At 38.7% G+C, this 23989-nt stretch overlaps 1 protein-coding gene across 7 annotated transcripts in view; it reads right to left on the minus strand.

Annotated features, from left to right (window-relative positions):
• VWA3B (von Willebrand factor A domain containing 3B) overlaps positions 1 to 23989 on the minus strand; it is a 202340-nt gene that overhangs the window by 39753 nt on the left and 138598 nt on the right. For 6 of the 7 annotated variants that reach the window (XM_043603225.1, XM_043603222.1, XM_043603223.1 and 3 more), the window contains exons 17-21: positions 23624 to 23740; positions 22651 to 22738; positions 22412 to 22559; positions 9627 to 9745; positions 4199 to 4249 (exon numbers count right to left, since the gene is read on the minus strand). In XM_043603225.1, the coding sequence (XP_043459160.1) occupies positions 4199 to 4249; positions 9627 to 9745; positions 22412 to 22559; positions 22651 to 22738; positions 23624 to 23740 (523 nt within the window). The remainder of the gene's footprint in view (positions 1 to 4198; positions 4250 to 9626; positions 9746 to 22411; positions 22560 to 22650; positions 22739 to 23623; positions 23741 to 23989) is intronic. The other variant, XM_043603224.1, reaches the window with a different exon arrangement.

Raw genomic sequence — 23989 nt, forward strand, 5'->3', positions numbered from 1 at the left:
GGTCAATAAGGAAACAGAGTACTTGAACAATACCATATACTGACTGAATCTAATAGGTGTGTACAGAATATACCACTAGCCAACAGTAGGATACATATTCTTCATATGTGCTCATGAAACATTCTCTGGGACAGACTACAGGTTAGGCCATGAAACAAGTGTTACAAGTTTTCAAAATCGATGGGGCACCTGGGTGGCTCAGTCAGTTAAGTGTCTGACTTCAGATCAGGTCATGATCTCGTGGTTCACGACTTTGAGCCCTGCATCAGGCTCAGAGCCTGGAGCCTGCTTCAGAGTCTGTGTATCCCCCTCTCTGTGCCCCTCCCCCACTTGCACCCTGTCTCTCTCTCTCAAAAATAGATAAACAGAAAAAAAAGTTTTCAAATGGAAATCATAAAAGACTATCTTCTCTAATCACAATGGCACAAAATTAGAAAATTAAAAGCAGATGCAAATTAAACACCACACTCTTAAACAGCCAGTGGGTCAAAGAAGAAATCACAAGGGAGATTAGAAAATATCTTGAGATACATGAAAATGAAAACACAAAATAACAAAATATACGAAATACCATAAAACCAGTACCGGGAGAAAAAATTTATTGTGCTAAATACTTACATTAAAAAAGAAGAAAGATCTCAAACCAATAGCCTAGAAAAAGAACAAACTAAATCCAAAGTTAGTAGAAGGAAGGAAAAAATATAGATTAGAGCAGAAATAGGTAAAATAGATTACAAAAAAAATAGAAAAAAACAATGAAAGTGTTGATTTTTAGAAAGAATAACATAACTGAAAAATGTTCAGCTAGATTAACTAAGAAAAAAAAGATGGAAGACTCAAATAACCATAATCAGAAAGGAGAAAGGAGACATTACAAGTAAAGCTACAGAAATAAAAGGGGTTATGAGAAACTGCTATAATCATTTATACACACAAACTGGATAACCTAGAAGAAAAGGATAGAATCCTAGAAACACACTATCAGCTAGACTGAATCATGAAGAAATAAAAAAATCTGAGGAGACCTATAACTAGAAAGGAGATTGATTCAGTAAACATATACCTTCCAACAAATATAAGCTCAGTACCAAATAGCTTTAGTGGAGAATTCTACCAAACATTTAAAGAATTAACACCAATCTTCTTTAAATACTTCCAAAACTGCAGAGGAAGGAGTATTTCCAGACTCATTCTATGAAGCCAGCATTTCCCCACACCAAAGCCAGACAAAAATACTACAAGGAAGCTACAGGCCAATAACCCTTATGAACACTGATGCAAAAATCTTCAACAAAACATCAGCAAACAAATGTAACAGCCTATTAAAAGGATTATATACCATTAAATGTGAGATTTGTTCCTGTAATGCAAGGATGATTCCATATAAAAATTGATGTGACACATCATATTAACAATGAAGGAAAAAAACCACTTGATCATCTCAAGTGATGCAGAAGAATCATTTGACAAAATTCACACCCTTTCATGGAAAAAAAAGAAAAGATACCCAATAAGCCAGAATAGAAGGAAGCTACCTCAACATAGTAAAGGCCTCATATGAAAAGCCCACAATTAACATCATCCTCAACAGTCAATAACTGGAAACTTTTCCTCTCAGAACAGAACAAAGCAAGAATGTCCACTCTTACTATTTTTATTAAGCAAAGTACTGAAAGTCCTATCCAGAGAAATTGGATAAGAAAAAGAAACTAAAAAAACATCCAAACTGGAAAGAAATAAAATCATATCTGTTCACAGATGACACGATTTTATATGTAGAAACCCCTAAAGATCCCATAAAAATATTATTAGAACTAATAAATAAATTCAACAAAGTAGCAGGATAAAATATCAACACAGAAAAATCAGTTTTGTTTCTATACCCTACGAATGCACAATCCAAAAAGGTAATTAAGACAATAATCCCACTTAAAATAGCACCAAAAAGAGTAAGATACTTAGGAATAAAATTAACCAAGGATGTAAAAGATTTGCACACTGTAAACTATAAAACATCATGGGAAAAAACATTAAAAAGATGCAAATAAACGGGAAAGACATGCTGTATTCATGAATTAGAAGATTTAATATTGTTAAAATATCCATACTACCCAAATTAATCTACAGATTCAATGCAGTCCCTATCAAAATCTCAATGGCATGTTTTGCAGAAGTAGAAAAAATCATCCTAATTCATGAAACCTCAAGGGGCTCCAAATAGCCAAACAATCTCGAGAAAGAACAAAGTTGAAGGCGTCACATTTCCTGATTTCAGGACATATTATACAAAGCTACCATAATCAAAATGCTGTGGTACTGACATAAAGACAAACATGATCAGTGGAACAGAATAAAGAGTCTAGAAATAAACTCCTATGTGTATGCATATATAGATGGTCAAATGATCATCAAAGGTGCCAAGACCTCACCATGGAGGAAAGGACCATCTCTGACAAATGGTTCTGGTAAAACTGGATATCCACATGCAAAAGAATGAAGCTGGAACCCTTAATATATACCATATATAAAAATTAACTCAAAACAAAATGGATTAAAGACCTGAACAGAAGGCCAAAAACTATAAAACTCCTAGAAAAAATATATAGGGGGAAAGCTTCATGATATTGGATTTGGCAATGATTTCTTGGATAGAACACCCGAAGCCCAGACACAAATGCAAACATAGACAAATGGGACTACATCAAACATAAAAACTACGCATCAGAGGAAAATATCAAGAGAGTATAAAGACAACCTTTGGAATGAAAGAAAGTATCTGAAAATCATCTACTGGAGGGGCGCCTGGATGGCTCAGTCAGTTGGGCATCCAACTCTTGGTTTCAGCTCAGGTCATGTTCTCACGATGGTGAGATAAATCCCGTGTCGGGCCCTGGGCTGGCAGTGCACAGCCTGCTTGGGAATCCCCTCTCTTCCTCTCTCTCTGCCCCTTCTCTTCTCTCTCTCTCTCTTTCAAAATAAATAAACTTAAAAAAAAAAGAAAAAGGAAAATCATCTATCTGATAAGTGGTTAAAATCCAGAATATATAAAGAACTCCTACACCTCAACAACAATGACAAGATAATCCAATTAAAAATGAGCAAAGACCTTGAATAACATTTCTCCAAAGAAGATATATTCATGGCCAACAAGCATGTGAAAGAATAGTTAACATTACTGATCATTAGGGGTGTCTGGGTGGCTTAGTCAGTTGAGCGTCTGACCTCGGCTCGGGTCATGATCTCACGGCTTGTGGGTTTGAGCCCTGCATTGGGATCTGTGCTGACAGTTCAGAGCCTGGAGCCTGCTTCGAATTCTGTGTCTCCCTCTCTCTCTCTCCCCCTCCCCCATTCATGCTCTGTCTCTCAAAAATAAATATTAAAAAAAATTTTTTTAATTACTGAGCGTTAAGAAAATGCAAATAAAAACCACAATGAGTTATCGCTTTACACCCACGAGGCCACCGGGATGGCTTTAGTTACACACACACACACACATACACATGTATGTAAAATATAAAAGTAAATATATAAAGGTAAAATAACAAATGTTGGCAAGGATGTGGAGAAACAGGAACCCTCATACATTGCTGGTAAGAATGTAAAATAGTGCAGTTGCCCTGAAGAAGTTTGGTGGCTCCTCAAAAAGTTAAACATAGATTACCCTGTGACCCAGAAAATCCACCCCTAGATATGTTCCCAAGAGAAATGCAAGCATATGTCCACAAAGCAACTTCTACATGAATGTATATGGTAGCCTTGTCCTTAGTAGCCCCAAAGTGGAAACAACCCGAATAGCCACCAATGGATAAATAGCTGATATATACATAATGGATCAATGCAGAAGCATAAAAAGAAATGAAATACTATGCATGATGCAACTGGGAAACATCGTTTTTGCAAAACTAAGTGAAAGAAGCCAGACATGAAATGTCACATGTTGTATGATCCCTTTCTTATGAACTACCCAGAACAGGCAAATGCACAGAGACAGAAAGCAGACTAGTGGTTACCAGAGGGGGAGAGAGGTTTGGGGAAGGATTACATAATAGGTAGAAGGTGTTTCTTCTGAGGTGATAAGGGAGGGGGGTGGTTGTACATTTTGAATAAATACCACTGACTGTACACTTTAAAACAGTTAATTGTAGGTTATATGACTTTCACCAAAATAAAAAAAGAAAGTAAAGAGGAACTGGCTTACTTTTCTTTTTCCTCTTGAGATAATGCTTGCCAAACAATTTTATTCAAGCGCCTGTTTAAAAAAATCAATGATTAGTTAGTAGCAGTACTTTCATTTCATGGCACAAGGTTGACCCCAGGCTCTGAAGGGCACAGCAGGAAGCTCCCAAGCCAAGTGACGCACCCATTGGACCATGCCACTGCCATTTGCTTAAAGATATTGGATGGGAGTATCTCCCTTCCTTGGCATCACTGCAGAAGCCTCACGGCTTTGTAGCAGTTGTGTTAAATACTAAAGGAGGGCATAGGTCTCCACTGAATCAGGTGAAACCCAGGCTAAGAAACGGCGGTAAACAAAAGAGCTGTGATTTTCTTGGCATGAAGGGGTCTCTAAACACTTGTTTTTCTTCCTATGGAAGAGTATAACTGTGCCCTTAGTTTACCTTCTATAGATATTCTTCTACCTGGATTTTCAGAGCAAAGGGGGCTAAAGGGGTCAGAAATAATAGGATCAGGACACATTTTAGAGATCAACCAGCCTGACCAACTTGTTTTCCAAACGAGGCCACTGGGAGGGGCAAGCAGATGAGGTATCCTGCTCATTCATCATGGCTGGTGGGCAGTGGCAGTGCTGAAACTTTCTGAAGCTCATCCCTGAATATGTTTGTGGAGAGGCAATGTCAACCCAACAGGAAAGGAGGAGGCTGACACCAGTGGTTTCTATGGGGTTGTCACAGCTTCTGTTCTTGTTATGAATCAGGGCTGCTTCTTTCAGAGGTTCTAGCCCCATCCTGTACACCTAATTCTGTACCACTACATCATCACTCAAGGTAAGCCTCCTGAAGTGCAGGGCAAAAAACACTGGCTCCACGGGCAGTGAGCTAGGGTTCCATGAAAAACAAAGCTTCAATAAAATGAGGTGGGAAAATCCTGCTCCTCTCTGGGAGGCATTCTCCAACCAATGGACCCAGTGTCAGAGACACAGGACTCTGAGACCACTCTGGGTGGTGTTACCCTGCCTGATTTCCCTCCATGAGCCTGGTGAGACCATGGGAAAGCGGGTCTGGCGTGTGGTGAATAGCACAGGCTCTGGAGCCAGACTGCCTGGTCCCAAAGCTCAGTTAGCTTTCTCCTCTTATTGGCTGTGAGACCTTGGGCCAGCAGCCAACTTCTCTGTAGAATGTGGATAATAATAGTACCTTGTTCCTAGAGTTGCTGTGAGGGCTCAATGAGCCAGCATGTGCACAGCACATAGAACCTGTCTGATGCGGCTAAATGCTCTGTTAAGTGATACAAACAGTCAGGAAACGGGAAATAAGCCAGCTCAGTGCTTCTGTCTCGCTTGGATGTTGTTGGTTCTTTGGGGCCTATTTGGAAATTAGGTTTCTTTAATTACATGGTCCGTATATTGGTAAGCGGGGCTTCTAAGATTTGTTCAAAGGACTCATAGGATGCCTTTTTGGTTTCTGTGTGTATGCTTCTCTGAAAACAAAAACAAAAACACAACTTCATTTAAAAATCTCCTTAAATCTAGACCTTGAAAGTAGAGGCGGTGTATTAAGGAGGCTGGGAGTGAAGACAAGGGCTTTGTAGCTACATGGGTCTAGGTTCAAATCTCGGTGCCTCTACTTTGCTGCTGTGTGATCCTGTGTTACATAACTTTTTGAAATTCTGTTTTCTTATTGCTGAAACAAGGATAACACCACCTACTTTGGTGCTGGGAGGATTGAGATGTACATATAAAGTGACCAGGAATAACTCTGTGATTATTCCCTCCAGGTTCTGAAGATGGGCAAGGCTTGGAAACTGAGAAACCCTTAGTGAATGGGGCCCAATTAGCTAGCACATCCCGCTAATTTTAAATCAATCCTTTAGAAAATACTTTTCTAAGAGCACACTTACATAACTTCTATTATTTCCCTATTTTCCATCTATACTGAAATACTTCAAAGCACACAGGGCAGAAAAAGTGTGTGGGCATGAACTGAGTGCAACTGAGAGTGTGTCAATCGAGGCTCCACTGACTGGCCAGGTGACAGTGGAAAAGCCACTGAGGGTGTGGGATGAGGGCTGTCCCTGCAAGATGCTGAGAGGGCACGGACATGAGGACCTCTCTGATGCTGGCCCAGCCCCTTCATTCAGGGATTTTACTAACCACAGTTTTCCTCTTGTTTTAGGAGGGTGAAACTTGGTCGACGGCTTGCATTCACTAGCTCTCTATATCTCTAGTTGACAAATCACCTTGTGCCAAGAATTGACTCATTTGCAAAGCAACTTGTAACTAACGACACTTCAGCAGTCTAACCAGCAGGCCGAGCATCTTGGAGGTCTTAGAAAGAGGTTACTAAGCATGTTCCCACAGCCAGGTTAGAACTGATGCTTCTTCTGTGGGTCTGAGGGCCACAACCTTGACCTTATACTCAAAATTGAAAAGCTGCAGAAAAATCACCCCAGAAGCCAGCCAATTCTGGCAATCTTCATTCCAAGTTTATATTCAGACACACAAAAATTGCTATCTCAATTCTTTAAAAAAAATTTTTTTTAATGTTTATTTATTTTTGAGAGAGACACAGAGTATGAGTGGAGGAGAGGCAGAGAGAAAGGGAGACACAGAATCTGAAGCAGGCTCCAGGCTCTGAGCTGTCAGCACAGAGCCTGATGCCGAGCTTGAACTCACAAACCGTGAGATCATGACCTTAGCTGAAGTTGGATGCTTAACCAATTGAGCCACCCAGGTGCCCCTCAATTTTTAAAATATTGAAACAGAAGGACTCCCACACATAGCCACTAAGTGTGACCAAAATAGCTAGTTTATGTCCCTATTTTGGCCAAAGGGCTGTGAGCTTCTCAATTGGTCATCGCTAATCAAACAAATTTAGGGTTATATTTGGCTTACTTGTGAAGGGAAATTCCTTAGAAATGTTATATTGGGATGGGGTGGGAGTAAACCAAGTTTCCTTAATTATGTGTCTCTTTAGAAAGGTCACACAAGATGGAAAAGGGAATTGACACTTATGCCAGTAAAATCCTTAAATACTATTGAATGTGAAAGATCAGGAAGTTTTGTTCTGTATCTGTGTAATATTAATGTTAGTATTAATTGATTATTAAATAATAATAAAAAATTCATTTAATGTAAATATTACATTAATGTCACGTTAATTCAATGATATTGAATTTTAAATAAAATTAACCATATTAAAATTAATGTTATTATTAATAATAACAATATAGTGTAACATTTCTCTGCGGGTTACTAAAAGGCTTTTCCAGATTCACTCATTGGAAGTAAGAGTGGGACAAATCACTATGTCTGCATTTTGGTTTTGCTATTAGGGAAGGAGGGATCCTTGTCTCCCAGAAAGGGAAAATGTCAGTGCACAGGGAGGAGCTATGTGACTATTACACTCAGTATATAAAAGGATTAACAGATTCAGGGAATTAAAGGAGGAAGTATTAACATCAATTGTTCTTTATATATAATTTACATAACCCTCACAGCCACCCTGTGAGGTAGATTTTATAAAGAAGGAACCTAAAGCCAGCAACTGTTACTTGACCTGCCAAGTAGATGTCTGAACCAAGAATGAAACCCAGAATTGGGACGTCAAAGCCCTAGCTTATGGCCCTGCACCAGGCTTTCACAGACCAGGGGATTCTAGAACTCAAATATTTGACTGAGTCAAGCAAATTCAATTATAATATGAATGACATTATTGTATTATATTTTTAATAACTGAATTTGATGAATTTTAATAACTAAATGTGAATTAGATAAAATTCAAATTAAATTCCAGCAGCCAAATACATTACCAAATACAATACATAGCAACACCTGCTAGGGAGATGGGACAAGGGGGGAGAGTAAGGCTGCTAAGCCCTTGCCCTTGGAAGCTGATGTCCTTGCAGCGGGGACACAGGCCTGTGGAGAAGCTGTGAGCCCTCTGAGGGCCACATGCAGGGTGGGTGGTGGAGTCATCTTGGAAAGGGCTCTCAGAGGAGGGCCACTAGAGCTTAGGCAAGACAGGAAGGAAAGAGACCAGCCGGGGGATGAGAAGAGGGGCAGCATTGCTGGGAGGCAAGGGAAGGACTGCCTGGCACAGGGGGAGAGGAGGAGAAGAAGGGCAGCCCCCCATGTACAACAGAGGTGGGGGGGATCTACAGAGCAGAGCCTCAGGCCCATGGAGAAGAATGAGCCTTGGCATAGTCCATGCTGTCTGCAAGAGACACGAAGGGTGGAAAAGAGAAGTCCTGAGGAGGCTGAAGGCAACTGAAGAACTCATGTAAGCCATCCTCCATTCTTAGGTGAGGGCAGAAGAAGTCTCCAGTGAAAGGAGATTCGCAGAGGCCTGTGATGGGCACAGTAGGGAAAGGCCAGCTTCTGGACTGGATTGTGTACCCCACATGGCAGGAGTTAGACTTTATGCTTCTTTTGAACACACACTTAGCACAGTGCAAAATGATAACAGACCAGCATATGCTGGCTAGGACATGTCATTAACTTTCATGTACTTTATTTCATTTCTCCCACTCACATGGCAGTAAGTGAAAACCCAGCTGCACAGCTTCTAGAACCATGAAAAGGCCTGCCTAGAGAAGCTGGGCATGCTCAAAGTTTATGTGCTATGCACAAAGGATCAATAAAGTGCTGGGAGTGGGATGGAAGGTGACCATGGAGTTAGGTAAGGGGTGAGACCAGGCTTCGGCCCTTGTGAAATAAGGCCCCATGTCAGCACTAACACAGGGACTATTTAAGAGTATAACTTTCACTCGAGCCAACTTGATCATCTTCCTGAGCTTGGTAAGAAATGGTTTATATAGTAGGAGACACACATTATCTCCATTATCTCATTATTGTGAAGTTTTATTATTCACTTTACAAAACATTAGGTGCAGAAAATGATCAAATGCACTTTGCTAACAGGAAAGCTTTAAAGATCTCATGGAAACATGAGATTTCTATAGCTTTTGGAGAGAGAGGATGGTTTCTTTAAAACTCTGTTGGATTTATTCAGGTAATGTACTTAATGCAGTGCTTGGCAAATAGGAAGCACCTATGTTTGTGGATGCTACTATTCATCTTCCTTATGGGCAATTATTAAATAGCTGCTCCAGATTTTTAAAAATCTAAGCTAGGAGCACCTGGGTGGCTCAGTCGGTTAAGCATCCGACTTAGGCTCAGGTCATGATCTCGTGTTTTCCTGAGTTCAAGCCTCGCATCAGGCTCTATGCTGACAGCTTGGAGCCTGGAGCCTGCTTCGGATTCCATGTCACCTTTTCTCTCTGCCCCTCCCCCTCTTGTGCTCTGTCTCTCTCTCAAAAATAAACAAACATTAAAAAAATAAATAAATAAAAAATTAAAAATTAAAAATCTAAGCTAAAACAAGAGAAAACAAGCCAAAACAAACAAATCCCACAGTCATTAAAGAGCAGCCAGGAATGATACTCACTTTTCATAGCTCTTAATTGCCTGTTCCACTTTTTGCTTGTAGATATTGAGCTTGACTCCTTGGGGGTTAATTAACATCATCTTATTTGTGTCATTGCACACATGTGCCAGAGGGAACACCTACACACCAAATACCAAAGGAAAGTGTCATTTGATAGGTTAACACCTTCAAAAATGATCTACACAGCCATAAAGTATGTTTTTCTGACTATAAAATCAATATAATTATAGAAAAATTAGAGAATACAGAAAATCATAAAGAAAAGAATCAGAGATATCATTGCTAACATTTTTATAATTTTAAAACTATAGATATACAGATACGGATTTTTTTTAAGTTTTTTTTTTAATTTTTTTTTTCAACGTTTATTTATTTTTGGGACAGAGAGAGACAGAGCATGAACGGGGGAGGGGCAGACAGAGAGGGAGACACAGAATCGGAAACAGGCTCCAGGCTCTGAGCCATCAGCCCAGAGCCCGATGCGGGGCTCGAACTCACAGACCGCGAGATCGTGACCTGGCTGAAGTCGGACGCTTAACCGACTGCGCCACCCAGGCGTCCCTAAAGTTTGTTTTTGAGAGACAGCGTGAGAGTGGGAGAAGGGAGAAAGAGAATCCCAAGCAGGCTCTACACTGTCACAGTGCAGAGTGTGACACAGGGCTGTAACTCAGAAACCATGAGATCATGATCTGAGCTGAAATCAAAAGTCAGATATTTAACTGGCTGAGCCACTAGGTGCCCCCAAACTATATATTTTTATTATTTATTTATTAAAAAAATTTTTTTCTTTAATCTGTATTTTTGAGAGAAAGAGAGACAGAATGTGAGTCAGGGAGGGGCACAGAGAGAGGGAGACACAGAATCCGAAGCAGGCTCCAGGCTCTGAGCTGTCAGCACAGAGCCTAAAGCGGGGTTCGAACTCACGAACCGTGAGCTCATGACCTGAGCTGAAGTCGGATGCCCAACCAACTGAGACACCCAGGCACCCCAAACCATGTATTTTTAAAATCACCACCACACACACAAAACAAATGTTTCATGAAACTCTAGCCAGAATCAAGCATTATCTTCATAAGCCCCTGTCAAATTGATGAGAGTGAGCAATTTTTAAGAAAAAGGTTCCCCTTGTTGCTACTTTGTAAATTACTACTTGGGCTAAACATCTTTTTCATATATTTATTTTACATTTGATTTTCTCTTGAAAACATATGATTATAGTTAGCATCTGTTGACCATATTCCTTGTCAATTTATAAGATATTCTTATAAATGTCAAATAGAGAAGCCTTAGTGATCATATTCTAGAAGAACAGCGGAATACCAAAAAGAGAAGTCTCCTTTCTAGTCTTTCTGTCTGCACTTGGTGCTTGCTTCTGAGTTTGCGGATGCCTATGATTCAATGCCATCTTAATAGTACCTATAATGGTATATATTTATCTATTTACCTGTTTGCATATTACTTATATCTCCTTAGTAGAATGTAAACTCCATCAGAGCAGAAATTTTGTTTTATTCACTACTGCATTCCTATTGCCCTAGAACATTGCCTGGCACATAGTGTGCCTTCAACAAATATTTGTTGATAAATGAATAAATATACGTTCATAAAAAGGTATATTTCATATCTTAATATTTAAACAAAAATAAAAGTCTAAATAACAGAATACCAAGCTATAATATTATTTCAGAATTATATATTATTCCAACCATATGCAGCATGTAGGCATTTTGAAAATGTGGGGAATTGCTTTTGAAAAGTAAATCTTTACTTTCAATCAAGATGGTATAGTTCATGCTTTTATGTTCCCTCTTGCATCCAAAATCACACAAAAATAGTATTGTTGTTATTAAGAAAAAATGCATACAACAGAAGGAAAGAAAAAAAAGGTCAGATGCATGGTTGATAAATTTCTAGATAGAAAAGTTGACCAGAACTGTGAACAAGTGAGCAGGGCTAAAGTTGTGGACTTGTTGACTCTGTGTCCAAAGATGGCATGGGAACACGGTTCCTGGAGAGCAAGCAGGACTATGTGTGTTCTGTAGGATGAGGGCCCAAGGCAGGCTCAGTGCCTGAAGCCAGTGCTGGCATGAGGGTCTCTGACCCCTGGAAGAAGGCTCTGCCAAGTGAGAGAGGGCAGTGATGTAGCCTCACCACCCAGAACCAAACCAAGCCACCCTCTGAATCTATCACATGCCAGTATCACTGTGGAACAAGAGCTCTAAATGCCAATTAAGGGAGTCAGGGGATGGATTTTAGGCAACTGCAAAACAGAAGGAGAGAGGAAAAAAAAGATAAAAAAAAAATCTTGTTAAAATGAGCCACTGTACTAAAATTTTAAAATATACAATGAAAATATGCAAAAATGATAGCTGAGAAAATCAATAATCAGAAAGTCAATTTAGAGAAGAAATTAATTCCATGAGCCATCTAGACTTTATATTAATTATAATTAAAATTAATACTTGTTAGGTTATTCAAAGAAGTAACAGTACAAAAACATATAAGAAGTGGATGGGAAAAAGAATATTTTAAGGAATAAAATTAATCTTGGAAAAAATGGACATTGAAACAGAAGACTATTAATTTTGTAATTTAAACATCAAGACCAAAACAAACAAGATAAAAGGCAAAGATGCAGAAAACGAAGGAGAAAGAAATGAAGTTAAGAGCTGCAAAGTCAAACCTCACTACTTGTCAGACACAGGAATTCAGCACAACCTTTGTCAAAGGAAAGGGGTCAGAACAGTGGGTTAAAAGGTGAGTCGACTAGACTTTGAACACTGACTGAAGCTTGCGGAAATGAAAAACACACACACACACACACACACACACACACACACACGCACACAAAAAAAAAAAAAACAAAACAAAAACAACCTCCCCCCACCCCCCAACCAAAACCACAACTCTCTAAACAGAGCTACATATCACAAGAATTTTCAGAGGAAAAAGAAATCGATCTCAACAAAATGAAAGACCTTTACATTTTTATCATCCCTGGAAAAAATACCCCTTTAGAAGTCTATAAATAGCTCTCCAAGAGTGCCAACATATGGCTCAACTGCAGACCAACACCACAAAATATTTAGCAACATGATAACTTATATTAATGTTCTACTTCCCTCTTTTGTGGTTTTGGATCTCATGCCTTGCATGGCCATCATGTACTTCAGTGTGGCGGTAGTTCAAATTTGGCTCGTGTGCACCCACTCTCATTCCTTTCTGCATGCAGATTTAGGGAAAGACAAAGTCATACTACACACCTTAAATCTGTGGTCTTAGTTTTTACAACATGGTGGTCACGTGGAGGTCCTATGGGATATTCTCTTTATGATGTCAAACTGCAGTGTGACAATGAGGTCATAAGGGGCATTCTCACAGGATTTGAGGGATCAGAACCATGCCCGCCCAGCTTCTGCAAGGAAGCATGTGGGGAGGACAGAGAAATTGACAGATCTGTTTGAAAGAGAATGAAACCTGACCACACCACCTTTGAAAATGGTTTACTTATTACCTCTCATAATGCAAGTCAAGAGAACCTCTTGGATAATATTTGATAACAAAAGAGAGCCTCATGGTATTACTTCAATTCTCCTGAGAGTAACCTAAAACAAGTCTTACCAAATTGGTATTAAAATAATCACACACTGTGAGAAAATTTTAACCATGAGAAAGGGAGGGAAAGGAAGAGAGAGAGAGAGAGAAGGACTGGGGGGCGGGCAGGGAGGGAGGCAGAGAGAGAGAGAGAAAGAGAGTGGGTCAATACATGGACAGTCAATTCTGGCCAATTCTGTTAGAATTTTTCCCACTGTTAGACCAGAGAAAACCCATAAGCAACCTAATTTTGTCAATGGCTCAGTTGGGTAAGTGCCTGACTTTTAGTTCAGCATGATCTCACAATCTGTGGGTTCGAGCCCCACGTCAGGCTCTGTGCTGACAGCCCAGAGCCTGGAGCCTGCATTGGATTCTGTGCCTCCCTCTCTCTCTGACTCCCCCCCACCCCACTCGCTCTTGCTCTCTCTCTCTCTCAAAAATAAATAAACATTAAAAAAAGAATAATGTTGTCAATAATGGTGATAGTGTTTATCCTTTACTCTCTGCCAAGCACTAAGTACTCTCTACATATTTTCTCATCCAATCCCTGTATAGATATATACATTGAACTGCAGGTTTTCCTATATGGCTTTCCTCTCCACTAAACTCTTCAGTTCTTTATTTCTTAAAAAAAACCCTAGTTTTCTCCATAATACATGTACAAAGTAACCATTTATTGAATATCTGAAAGACTAAAACTATAAATAATGGCCAAGGCTCAAAAAAAATTTTAAGTTTATCTATATTGTAAAACATAATGAAGTCTGGATTCCACCAAATTTGAATTCTTAGTAATTAAGGCACAGGATAAGTGTAACTTGCTATTTTTAAAGAGATATTTGCTAGAAACATGAATAATGTGAAGAAGATTTTAAGAGATTTAGCTTACATAAGAAAACTATTCTGAAACAAGAAAATAGAAAATTAAAATGAAATACTATTTTCAAAGAACAATTGGCAATTTTTTTAAGTGTATTGCTTTTAAGTGATAACAAAAATATAGGTAAATAGGCACTCTTAAAATTCCAAGTAGGGGTGCCTGGGTGGCTCAGTCGGTTGAATGTCCGACTTTAGCTCAGATCATGATCTCACTGTTTGTGAGTTTGAGCCCCACGTCAGGCTCTGTACTGACAGCTCAGAGGCTGGAGCCTGCTTCAGATTCTGTGTCTTCCTCTCTCTCTGCCCACCCCCACTGCTTGTGCTCTGTCTCTCTCTCAACAATAAATAAACATTAAAAAAAATTCCTCTTAAAAACTGAGAACAAACTGAGGGTTGATGGGGTGTGGGAGGGAGGGGAGGGTAGGTGATGGGCATTGAAGAGGGTATCTTTTGTGATGAGCACTGGGTGTTGTATGGAAACTAATTTGACAATAAATTTTATATATTAAAAAAAATTCCAAGTAAACTGTGCAATGTGGGGAATAATTAAACAAGTTGTAGTAATTCATATTATTGAATATTGGTACAACCATTAAAAATTAATCCAAATATGGTCATTACAAGAGAATATGTTCATAACATATGCTAAATGAGGAAAGCAGAATACAGAACTGTACGAACAGCTATTAGTTGTTAAAGTCATACTACAGGTAGAATTCCTCCTGACAACATTCTGTGTTTATCAGTAATCCCACATTTTGAAAATGAGAAAACAGTATGAAATTGTGTGTTTATATATTTATTGTTCAACCCTGACTGAATTCACTAATTTCATTTTTTTTCCAACTAAATCAGTTCTTCCAACAAATATCCCAGAGCTTGCTGCCAGATTGGCCAAGGAGAGGTCTGATGGGACATGTGTAATGAAAACCCAAAAGCCATGCAAATCCTGCATGGGTAACTCTGAACGCAGACGCAGTGGGTTTTTAGACAGTGCAGTTGCACAAAATGCTGAGTGTAGAAGCTTAAACGTCTGCTTTCAAACTGGAACATCTCCAGTCTCCAAAGAACAAAGGAAAGCAGGACCACAGAATTAACTGGCAAAGAAGCAGTGTGTCAACAAGATCACTCATAAACCCATGACAATATGTTACTTACTACAGGGTAGATTATGTCTCACATTTTTCATCTAAACTTTTAGAAAATAAAAGGTATTTTTTTTCAATGTAGTGAGCATTTTAATTGGCATAGATTAAAACTTGTTGACTTGGAATAATGTTCACTGTAGACTGCTGAGTAAAAATGAAGGCACAAATCTGTACATTGAGTTTGACTTCATTTTGGTAAAACAAACAGAGAATAAAGGATAAAGAGAATAAAGGATAAAGAGAATAAAGGTAGATAAAAAGGTCTGGTCTGACAACCACCAAGTGATTCATCAGTGGTAGAAATATGACTCTACTGTTTCCTTCTTTTTCACTTATCTGTATTTTCTAATTTTTAGACACAGTGAATATATTTAGCTTTTGCAATGACTGTCCTTTTACATTTTTAATTAAGATAAGCCTTTCTATCAATATATAATTGCATTATGTTCAATGTTACCACATTTGAAAGCAACAAAATGCCTGTCCTTCACAGCATCCCTAACCTCTTTGCACTTAGCTTCATCAGCTAAATGATGAGATGAACAGTAACTTCACTAAGTTGCTCTAATTTTTAGATAGATACTTTGTTGATATCAAATGCTTCACTCACTACCTAGTGTGAGGGCTCTTCATGTACTATATTAATGGGATTGTGCCATGACCTGTCAGGAGTAAATGACAGAGCTAGTGTGCAAGTCCAGGGTATCTGACCACAGAACTATGCACTTAATGAACCCAGATTAGGGCAAAGCAGGAAAGCCTTAATGGGAAGCTGTTAAAGACATCATGATGTTGATGATGATAATGTAAACTTTCCAATGATAGATTAATGTTCCCAAATTATTTGGTTTTTTTTTCCGAAGCAATTGGCAATAAAGAGCTTTCAATTCCAGATTTGTCAAATAACTAAAACAGTTTTATTTGGTATATGACTTGGTGAAGAACTAATCTTTTTGAAAGAGCTAAGGTAAAATTATCTGGTCCGTTGGAAACCATAAGTGCCAGTTAGTATCTTGTAATGAAGAGTTGCTAGGGCAACCTCTCTGCTCAATACTTCATTTCCAAGGTGACAGATTTGATGCTGGTCCAGGAAACATTGAAAACCAAAGCAGCATTGTGTTCCAGAAGAAGAAAGAGTCCATATATAAGTCATGAATGAAACAAAGAGCTGGGGACAAAGCCAAACTCTGCTTTACAATTCGGCCCAGACAGATGTGGCCATACACACAACGTAGGAGTAGGAGTCAATTAAAATTCTTAATGAAGTGGGTTAAGATTCATGTTTCCTTTTCAGCTCCATTCTACTTTTTTGTCTACTTTTTTTGTCCCACTAAGGGAGATATATTTTTAGATTATTGTTTTCCTATTCTTCCTATTTATAAGTGAGGGTCTCTTCCGGTCAGAGAAAATATTAAGGAATAAAAGTGTGCTTTGAGAGTGAAATTGCAATTTACTGCAGTATATTTCTATCATCATCATAATTCTTGCTCTTACCATTAAAAATGGAAGAAGGTGGGGCGCCTGGGTGGCTCAGTTGGTTGGGCGTCCGACTTCGGCTCAGGTCATGACCTCGCGGTCCGTGAGTTCGAGCCCCGCATCGGGCTCTGGGCTGACAGCTCAGAGCCTAGAGCCTGTTTCGGATTCTGTGTCTCCCTCTCTCTCTGACCCTCCCCTGCTCATGCTCTGTCTCTCTCTGTCTCAAAAATAAATAAATGTTAAAAAAAATAAATAAATAAAAAATGGAAGAAGGTAAGCATGCTGGGTAGTGTGCTACTTACTCACAGGTCTGTGATGAGAATTTACGTTGCTGCAAAAGGCACCAAGCACAAATGTCTACATTGCCACAAAAGGCACCAAGCACAAGTGTCCATGGTGGAAGGCAACTGAAAAATGTTGATCCTCATCCCTTGACTTTGCTTTCTAGAGTCAGAAGACTAGAATGCTCTCCTAAAGAACAGGGTCCTCACTACTCTTCCAGTTTTTCCTTCTTGGAAATCACTCCATATTTTTCTCTTTCTCAGCCCTACATGGTTTAATCCTACTTAGCTGACTTCAAAAATAGCCTTGGGAGTGCCGGGATGGTTCAGTATGTTGAGCATCCAACTGTTGACTTCGGCACCTGGGTAGCTCAGTCAGTTAAGCAACTGTTGATTTCAGCTCAGGTCATGATCCCAGGGTCATGGGATGCAGCCCTGTGTCAGGCTCTGCACTGGTCATGGAGCCTGCTTGAGATTCTCTCTCTCTCCTCTCCCCTGCTCACACTCTCTTTATCTCTCTATAAAAATTTTAAAAGTTTTTTTAAAAAAAATTTTAAAAAGAGAAAAAATAGCCTTGGATTCACTGCCATTGTTGCCACCTGGGTCACAATCACCCAGGCCTTGCCTCCTGACCAACCCTTACCTTCCCAGCCTCAAACCTCTCCAACTTTTCTGCATATTGCAGCTAAAGCCCAAACTTTATCTTCTCTCTCTTCTGCTAGAAACCCTTTGGTTGTCCTCAGGTTGATATTCCAAACTCTTAATCAAGGCCCTTCCTTTACGAGTGTTAACACCAAACTTTCTTTGGAATGACAAACTTTCTCTGACCCTGAGACTTTGCCACCTGCTCTCTGACTACTTAGGATATCCCTCCCCACTTCATCACCTCATAACTCCTTTTTGCTCCAGGCTCTGAACTCTCACAGCCAAGTGTGAAGCCTCTTTGACAATGGAAACTGGGTTAGGGACCCCTCTTGCATCTTGACTTCAGTACTTCCCACTTGTCACATTTAACTAGAACTTATTTTAACTACTATTTCCTCCATGAGATGGTAAGCTGTATTTGGGTAAGAATATTGGTTGTCTTGTTTAGCTATATTCTAGAGACCAGCTCAGGGTCTGCATATAGTAGGCATGTAATATTTGTGAAATATTTTTGTAATAAAAGCCAATGTTTATTGAGAGCCTGCTAAGTGGAGTCTATTATGTGCATTACTTCTAATCCCATGACAGTCTCAGAGTAGGTATATTATTTTTACATGAATTGCTATGTTTATTTCTTCAGAATATGAGCCAGTGAGAAGAGGATAGGTTGAATAAGATTTTATGTCTGTATACTATTTTCAGGGTTTTCAAAGCATTTCTATACTTGTAGAGCAAATGTTTATCAAGAGATATTATATAGAGTTCCTCTCAGAAAAAAGGCTGTCACTGTAACTACTAGAAATGTAACATTTATTTCAAGGGTGATTTGGTTTCATCTGTCAAAAATTTAAATGTATGCACCCTTTGGGTCCAGCAATACCACTTTACAGAAGCTATCCCAAAGAGAGATTTGTACATGTGCCCCAAAATCTATGTGCAAGGAAATCTGTCACAGGATTGTTTGTGATATGGAAAAGAAGGATACAGTGTAAATGCCCATTAATAATGGGAAAGAACTGGGGATGAAATATACAGCATAGGGAATATAGTCAATGGTACTATAATAGCATTGGATGGTGACAGATGGTGTTACACTTGGGCTGAGCACAGCATCACTTACAGAGCTGTCAAATCACTATGTTGTGCACATGAAATAAAAGTAACATTGGAGAATAACCTTGAAACTAGTAAGAATGAGACCCATATCTACACATGTGTAAAGGTCTCTAAGATCTTAATTTTTAGAAGATAATTTTTATAAAAGATAATTTATAAAAGATAAAAATGGCAAATCCATATGATATCACCTCATTTATGTTTACAAAAATTGTTATGCATATGTATATGTTAGGTATACATATGTACATATATGAGTTTGTGTGTAGAAAAAGAATTGGAAAGACATTCACCAAACTACTCAGAGGGTTTCCTTCCTAGATGAGAGGAGTTGAGAAAGAAGTTTCCATGTTTTCCTTTAAAGACTTCTATATGCTCATTCCCTACTGAGAATGTATTATGTTACTTAGCAAATAAAAATAAAAAAATAAGTTAGTAAAAAATTAAGTTCCCTTTATATTTCACCATTTTATCATTTGTTATAGGTCTGTTTTTCTTAACTTTTTTTTCAGTGTATCATTAATACATATTCAGAGTTAAAAGCACTACAACAATAATTAGAAAGTACATAAACAAGACCCCCAAGCCTCCAATAATCTCATGACTCAGATAAACACTATTAACATTTTGGTAAAAGAGAAAAGGAGGGAGAAAGAGTGCCACGTCTTACATCATACTTACATGTAACCAAATTTACATGCTATATGTGAAGATTTGTACCTGATTTTATCATTTAGCATTAACTATGTTGAGAGATTTTCCCCACGTCATTTCTTATTCTGGAGAAATATGATATTTAATGAAAGTATGACATTCCATGATATAGATGTTTAGATATTTAGGTTGCTTTTAGGGTCCTCAATGTTAGATATAAGGCAGTGCTAACTATTCTTTGAATATGTGTATTAGTATTTCTGATTATGAAATATCTAAATATGGATTTGCTGGAGGGAAGACTATATGCTTTTAACACCTCTGAGTGTACTGCCAAGGCTGAAACAATTTATACTCCTGTATAAATCTAGTATATCCAGTAGGATATAAAAGTTCCAATTTCGGGGCGCCTGGGTGGCGCAGTCGGTTAAGCGTCCGACTTCAGCCAGGTCACGATCTCGCGGTCCGTGAGTTCGAGCCCCGCGTAGGGCTCTGGGCTGATGGCTCGGAGCCTGGAGCCTGTTTCTGATTCTGTGTCTCCCTCTCTCTCTGCCCCTCGCCCGTTCATGCTCTGTATCTCTCTGTCCCAAAAATAAATAAACGTTGAAAAAAAAATTAAAAAAAAAAAGTTCCAATTTCATCCTATCTTTTCCATCACTGTTCATTAGTATTTTTGTTTATTAGTACTTTTTTAATCTTACAAATTTGATGGTGGTGGTAGGGGAGTTGTCTAATTGGTTTATCAATTTGTATTTTTTCTAAACACATATATTTGGTTCCAGTAAGAAATATTTTTCAACATGGTTTTGACTCCCTGCCCTCTCCAGACTCTCCACTGAGGTATTTACCATTTTTTTTATTCCTTTATGGTATGAATACATGTGCATGTGTATGTGTACACAGAGCAACAAAACACTGATTTATATGCACTCATGTGCTCACACATACACACACACACAGATTTATATGGATGCACACACAAAAATATATTTAAGACATTACTCCTATAACTTTTTGTTGTATATGTTACAAATATTATTCTGAGCTCTTTCATTTTATTTACATGTTTTTATGTAATACAACATTTTTCTGTATTCAATCTATAAATCTTTCCCTCATGGTTTCTTCCTTTGATTTTATGCTTATACTTCACTACTGTTATCATATTTGTTTTTTGAGAAATGTACTTTTCCAAGTTTCAGGTTATTGGGAGGCTTAGAAAGAGACATGATAAGCACAAGAAAATTCTACTTCTCAGGGCAGTTCACTAAATACATCTTATTCCAAATAAAACTCAAGAATATTAATAAAAAGGGGTGCCTGGGTGGCTCAGTTGGTTAAGCGTCTGACTTCAGCTCAGGTCACAATTTCACGATTTGTGGGTTTGAGCCCTGCATCTGGCTCTGAGCCCTGCATCTGTCAGCCCTGCGTGCTGACAGCTCAGAGCCTGGAGCCTGCTTCAGATTCTGTGTCTCCCTCTTTCTCTGCCCCTCCCTTGCTTGCTCTCTCTCTCTCTCTCTCTCTCCCTCTCTCAAAAAATAAACACTAAAAAAGAATATTAAGAAAATAAATGCACAAAATAGGGGAAGCTGCCACCAAACTTCCTAGAAGAAATAAATCAGTTTCGGTTTCTCTCTGTTGCTTCTGGAAGAAGTCAAGTTCAAGGGATATGTTGTTATCTAATCCGTTTAGAGTTCACTGGAGGTACAAATAGAACCTGCCAGTCACAAGGTCTCAGCCAGGGACAGAACCACTCACCGTGAGGTACAGTCATCAGGAATGTAGGATAAATCACACACAACCTCCAGAGCAAAAACCACTGGTTGTGTCAAACCAGGATGCATGTTGAACTCCATGGGCATAATGTCTTAAATGTGACTAATAGAAAAAATTCACCAATTTCTCTGCTTCTTCCAAATATATCAAGACCAGTTAGATAAAGCCTTTTTAAAAAAGTTTTCCTGCCTTTGCTTTTTTCAAATTTTTATGATGGAAAATTGAAACTATGTAAAAAAAAAAAAAGCAAGCAGACAGAATAGAATGAGCTTCCCCTAACTCAATATTCTTCTTATGAAAATTTAACAATTATCAACTCACAGACAATATTGTTTTATCTATTTTCTCTTCCCCCAACTATTCCCACTATCCCAATGATTTGGAAACAAATCCCAAACACCTTACATTTATTCTATAAATATTTCAACATGAGATAAGATCTTTTAAGGATACTATTCCCACTTAGTGCCCATAAAGCCTGATATTTTCCTGTTTAAGTCATTAGCTAACAGTGTATTTGTCCAGAAGCACTGGGGTTTGATCTTCATATCCTCGCTTTTTGTGTGTTCCTCATCCTTGAACAGTCTAGCTGTTCAGCTAGATCTGTTCTTGCCAAGGGCAAGAGCTTTCTGGTTGCCCAATTCAAGGGGAACTTTTCAGTATTTATTTGGCTGTCCTCCGCGTTTAACCCTTCCATGCCCTCCTACTGCTTTTTCCCCTTCCAAGACACGGCTGTCACTCTCTTATGGTTCTTTGCTCTGGCTCAGTCTCAGGCTCTCTCAGTCTCTCTCTCTCTCCCTCCTTCCCTCTTTCTCTCTCTTTTCTTTTGGACACTTTTATGATGGAAAAGATGCACTATATTTAGGAACAGAAGGTAAGCAAAGGACATAATCTCTCACAAATTCTCCCAGTCCTTTGATACTAGATGATGTTCACTCTTGACTCATGACTCTGAGATGCTTTTCAAACATTTCTGCAGCTCCACACTGCCACCCACCAGCAGCCAGTCATGAAAAAGGCCAATTTCTTCTCAGCTTAAAAACAAAAATGCTTAAGAGCTTTCCTCTCTCCTTTTTACTATCTTTACAAACACTTTTCTTTTCAATGGCTGAAATACATTTCTCTTACAACTGTACAAGACCGAAGTGGGCTACTTTTTATTTGAACTGGAAATGAAAAATACATCAGGCAGGGACATAGAGATAAACAGTCTTACCTCATCAAAGACCTTGGAAACAACATACTTGTCCAGAATGGGAACGTAGGTGGGGGTGTGAGGGACCGCTGTCAGTGACAAGGCATCCATGATGGTGAGTTTCTTGGCAACCAAGCCATGAGTTTTGAGCCAGTTTTCGGGAGACATACTTGAAGAAATAAGACCACAAAACTATGATGCCTAAAGCTTGTAATAAACAAAAACATAACACAACTGTCCTGGAAAATTAAAGTACTCACTCTTGGCCATGAACCTGGCTTTCTTCTTGACTCAGTCTTTCTAATGATATGCCATCTGGATACTCATTTATCAACAGGACACTCATTTCTGTGGAAACAGAAATGACAGTTGTATATTTTTTTTTTACCAAAATGCAAAAGGATTGCTCTTATCTCAGAGTTCAGTTGTGACTGAAGGCTAATAAATGAATCATATTTCAGAGAATACTGACCTGTCATAGTGGGTTCTCAGGCAAGATTCATTTACAATAACACAAAAGACCAATGCATAGATACAAATGGCCCTATTGTTTTGCTTACCTACTTCATCCCATACCCATTCAGATCTCTCTCCAGGAAGAATGAGACATTCATTTTCTCATTCCCCAGAAAATACATTTTTAAAATGTTGAATGAGAATGCCAGTAACCATTGATTGTTCAGTGTTGCCCTCATTAGACTCCCCCCAAATTATACAAAAGAAGGTTCATCAACATTTTAGTTTCTAATAGTTTGCTTTGTGGTTCCTCAACTCTGTATGGAAAACCAAAACTCCTATTAGATCCTGTTTAGTTGTAGGTACAAATTTTCAATTAATATTTGGGGTTGTTAATATATATCCTTATATAAACTTGGATTTATAAATGAAAACAAATATTAGCTAGTTGAGTCAGCAACATCTAGAAGAAGGAGTGTTTGGGAGTGTTAGTATAAGAAAGAAAGAAAGAAAAGAAAGAAAAGAAAGAAAAGAAAGAAAAGAAAGAAAGAAAGAAAGAAAGAAAGAAAGAAAGAAAGAAAGAAAGAAAATCAGGTCTCCAGCAGGTAGACCTGATTTACAAGGAGTCCCTGAATAGGAATCAATCCTAATCCACTTAAAAATGATTTGTCCCCACTGTCATCAAAATGTATCTACACCCAGCTCTTTAGGAACAGACACAATGGGCAAAGGAAGGCCACCCTGGGCTTCCTGACATAGAGACCCTCTCTGGCTTGCCTCTGTCACCTGGAGTGTTCCAGCTGCTGAAACTAGAAAGGTCATCCGTCCTCTCACTGCAAGCTGAGCTCTTGTGGGTGGACATCTGGCTTCTGAGCAGGCTGGTTTTGGTTGATTCTGTTGGTATCAAAGGGAAAGGGATTAAAGGAATTTGGGACAAAAGAAGATATTTTATTAGATGCAACCATTTCCTTGGATCCTCAAAAAATGAATGCAAGTTCAGTCTCCCAAACCTCAGAGAACAGTTCTGCCACCAACTCAATGCTGAGTGAGGTAAAGGCTTTTTCCACTTATCTGAGCTGAAGCTCTATCCCTCTTTGAGAGAGATCTGCATCCAAGCTCATTCAAGCTGTTGGCAGAGTTTAT

Source organism: Prionailurus bengalensis, chromosome A3 (assembly GCF_016509475.1).
Source record: "Prionailurus bengalensis isolate Pbe53 chromosome A3, Fcat_Pben_1.1_paternal_pri, whole genome shotgun sequence".
NCBI lineage: Eukaryota > Metazoa > Chordata > Mammalia > Carnivora > Felidae > Prionailurus > Prionailurus bengalensis.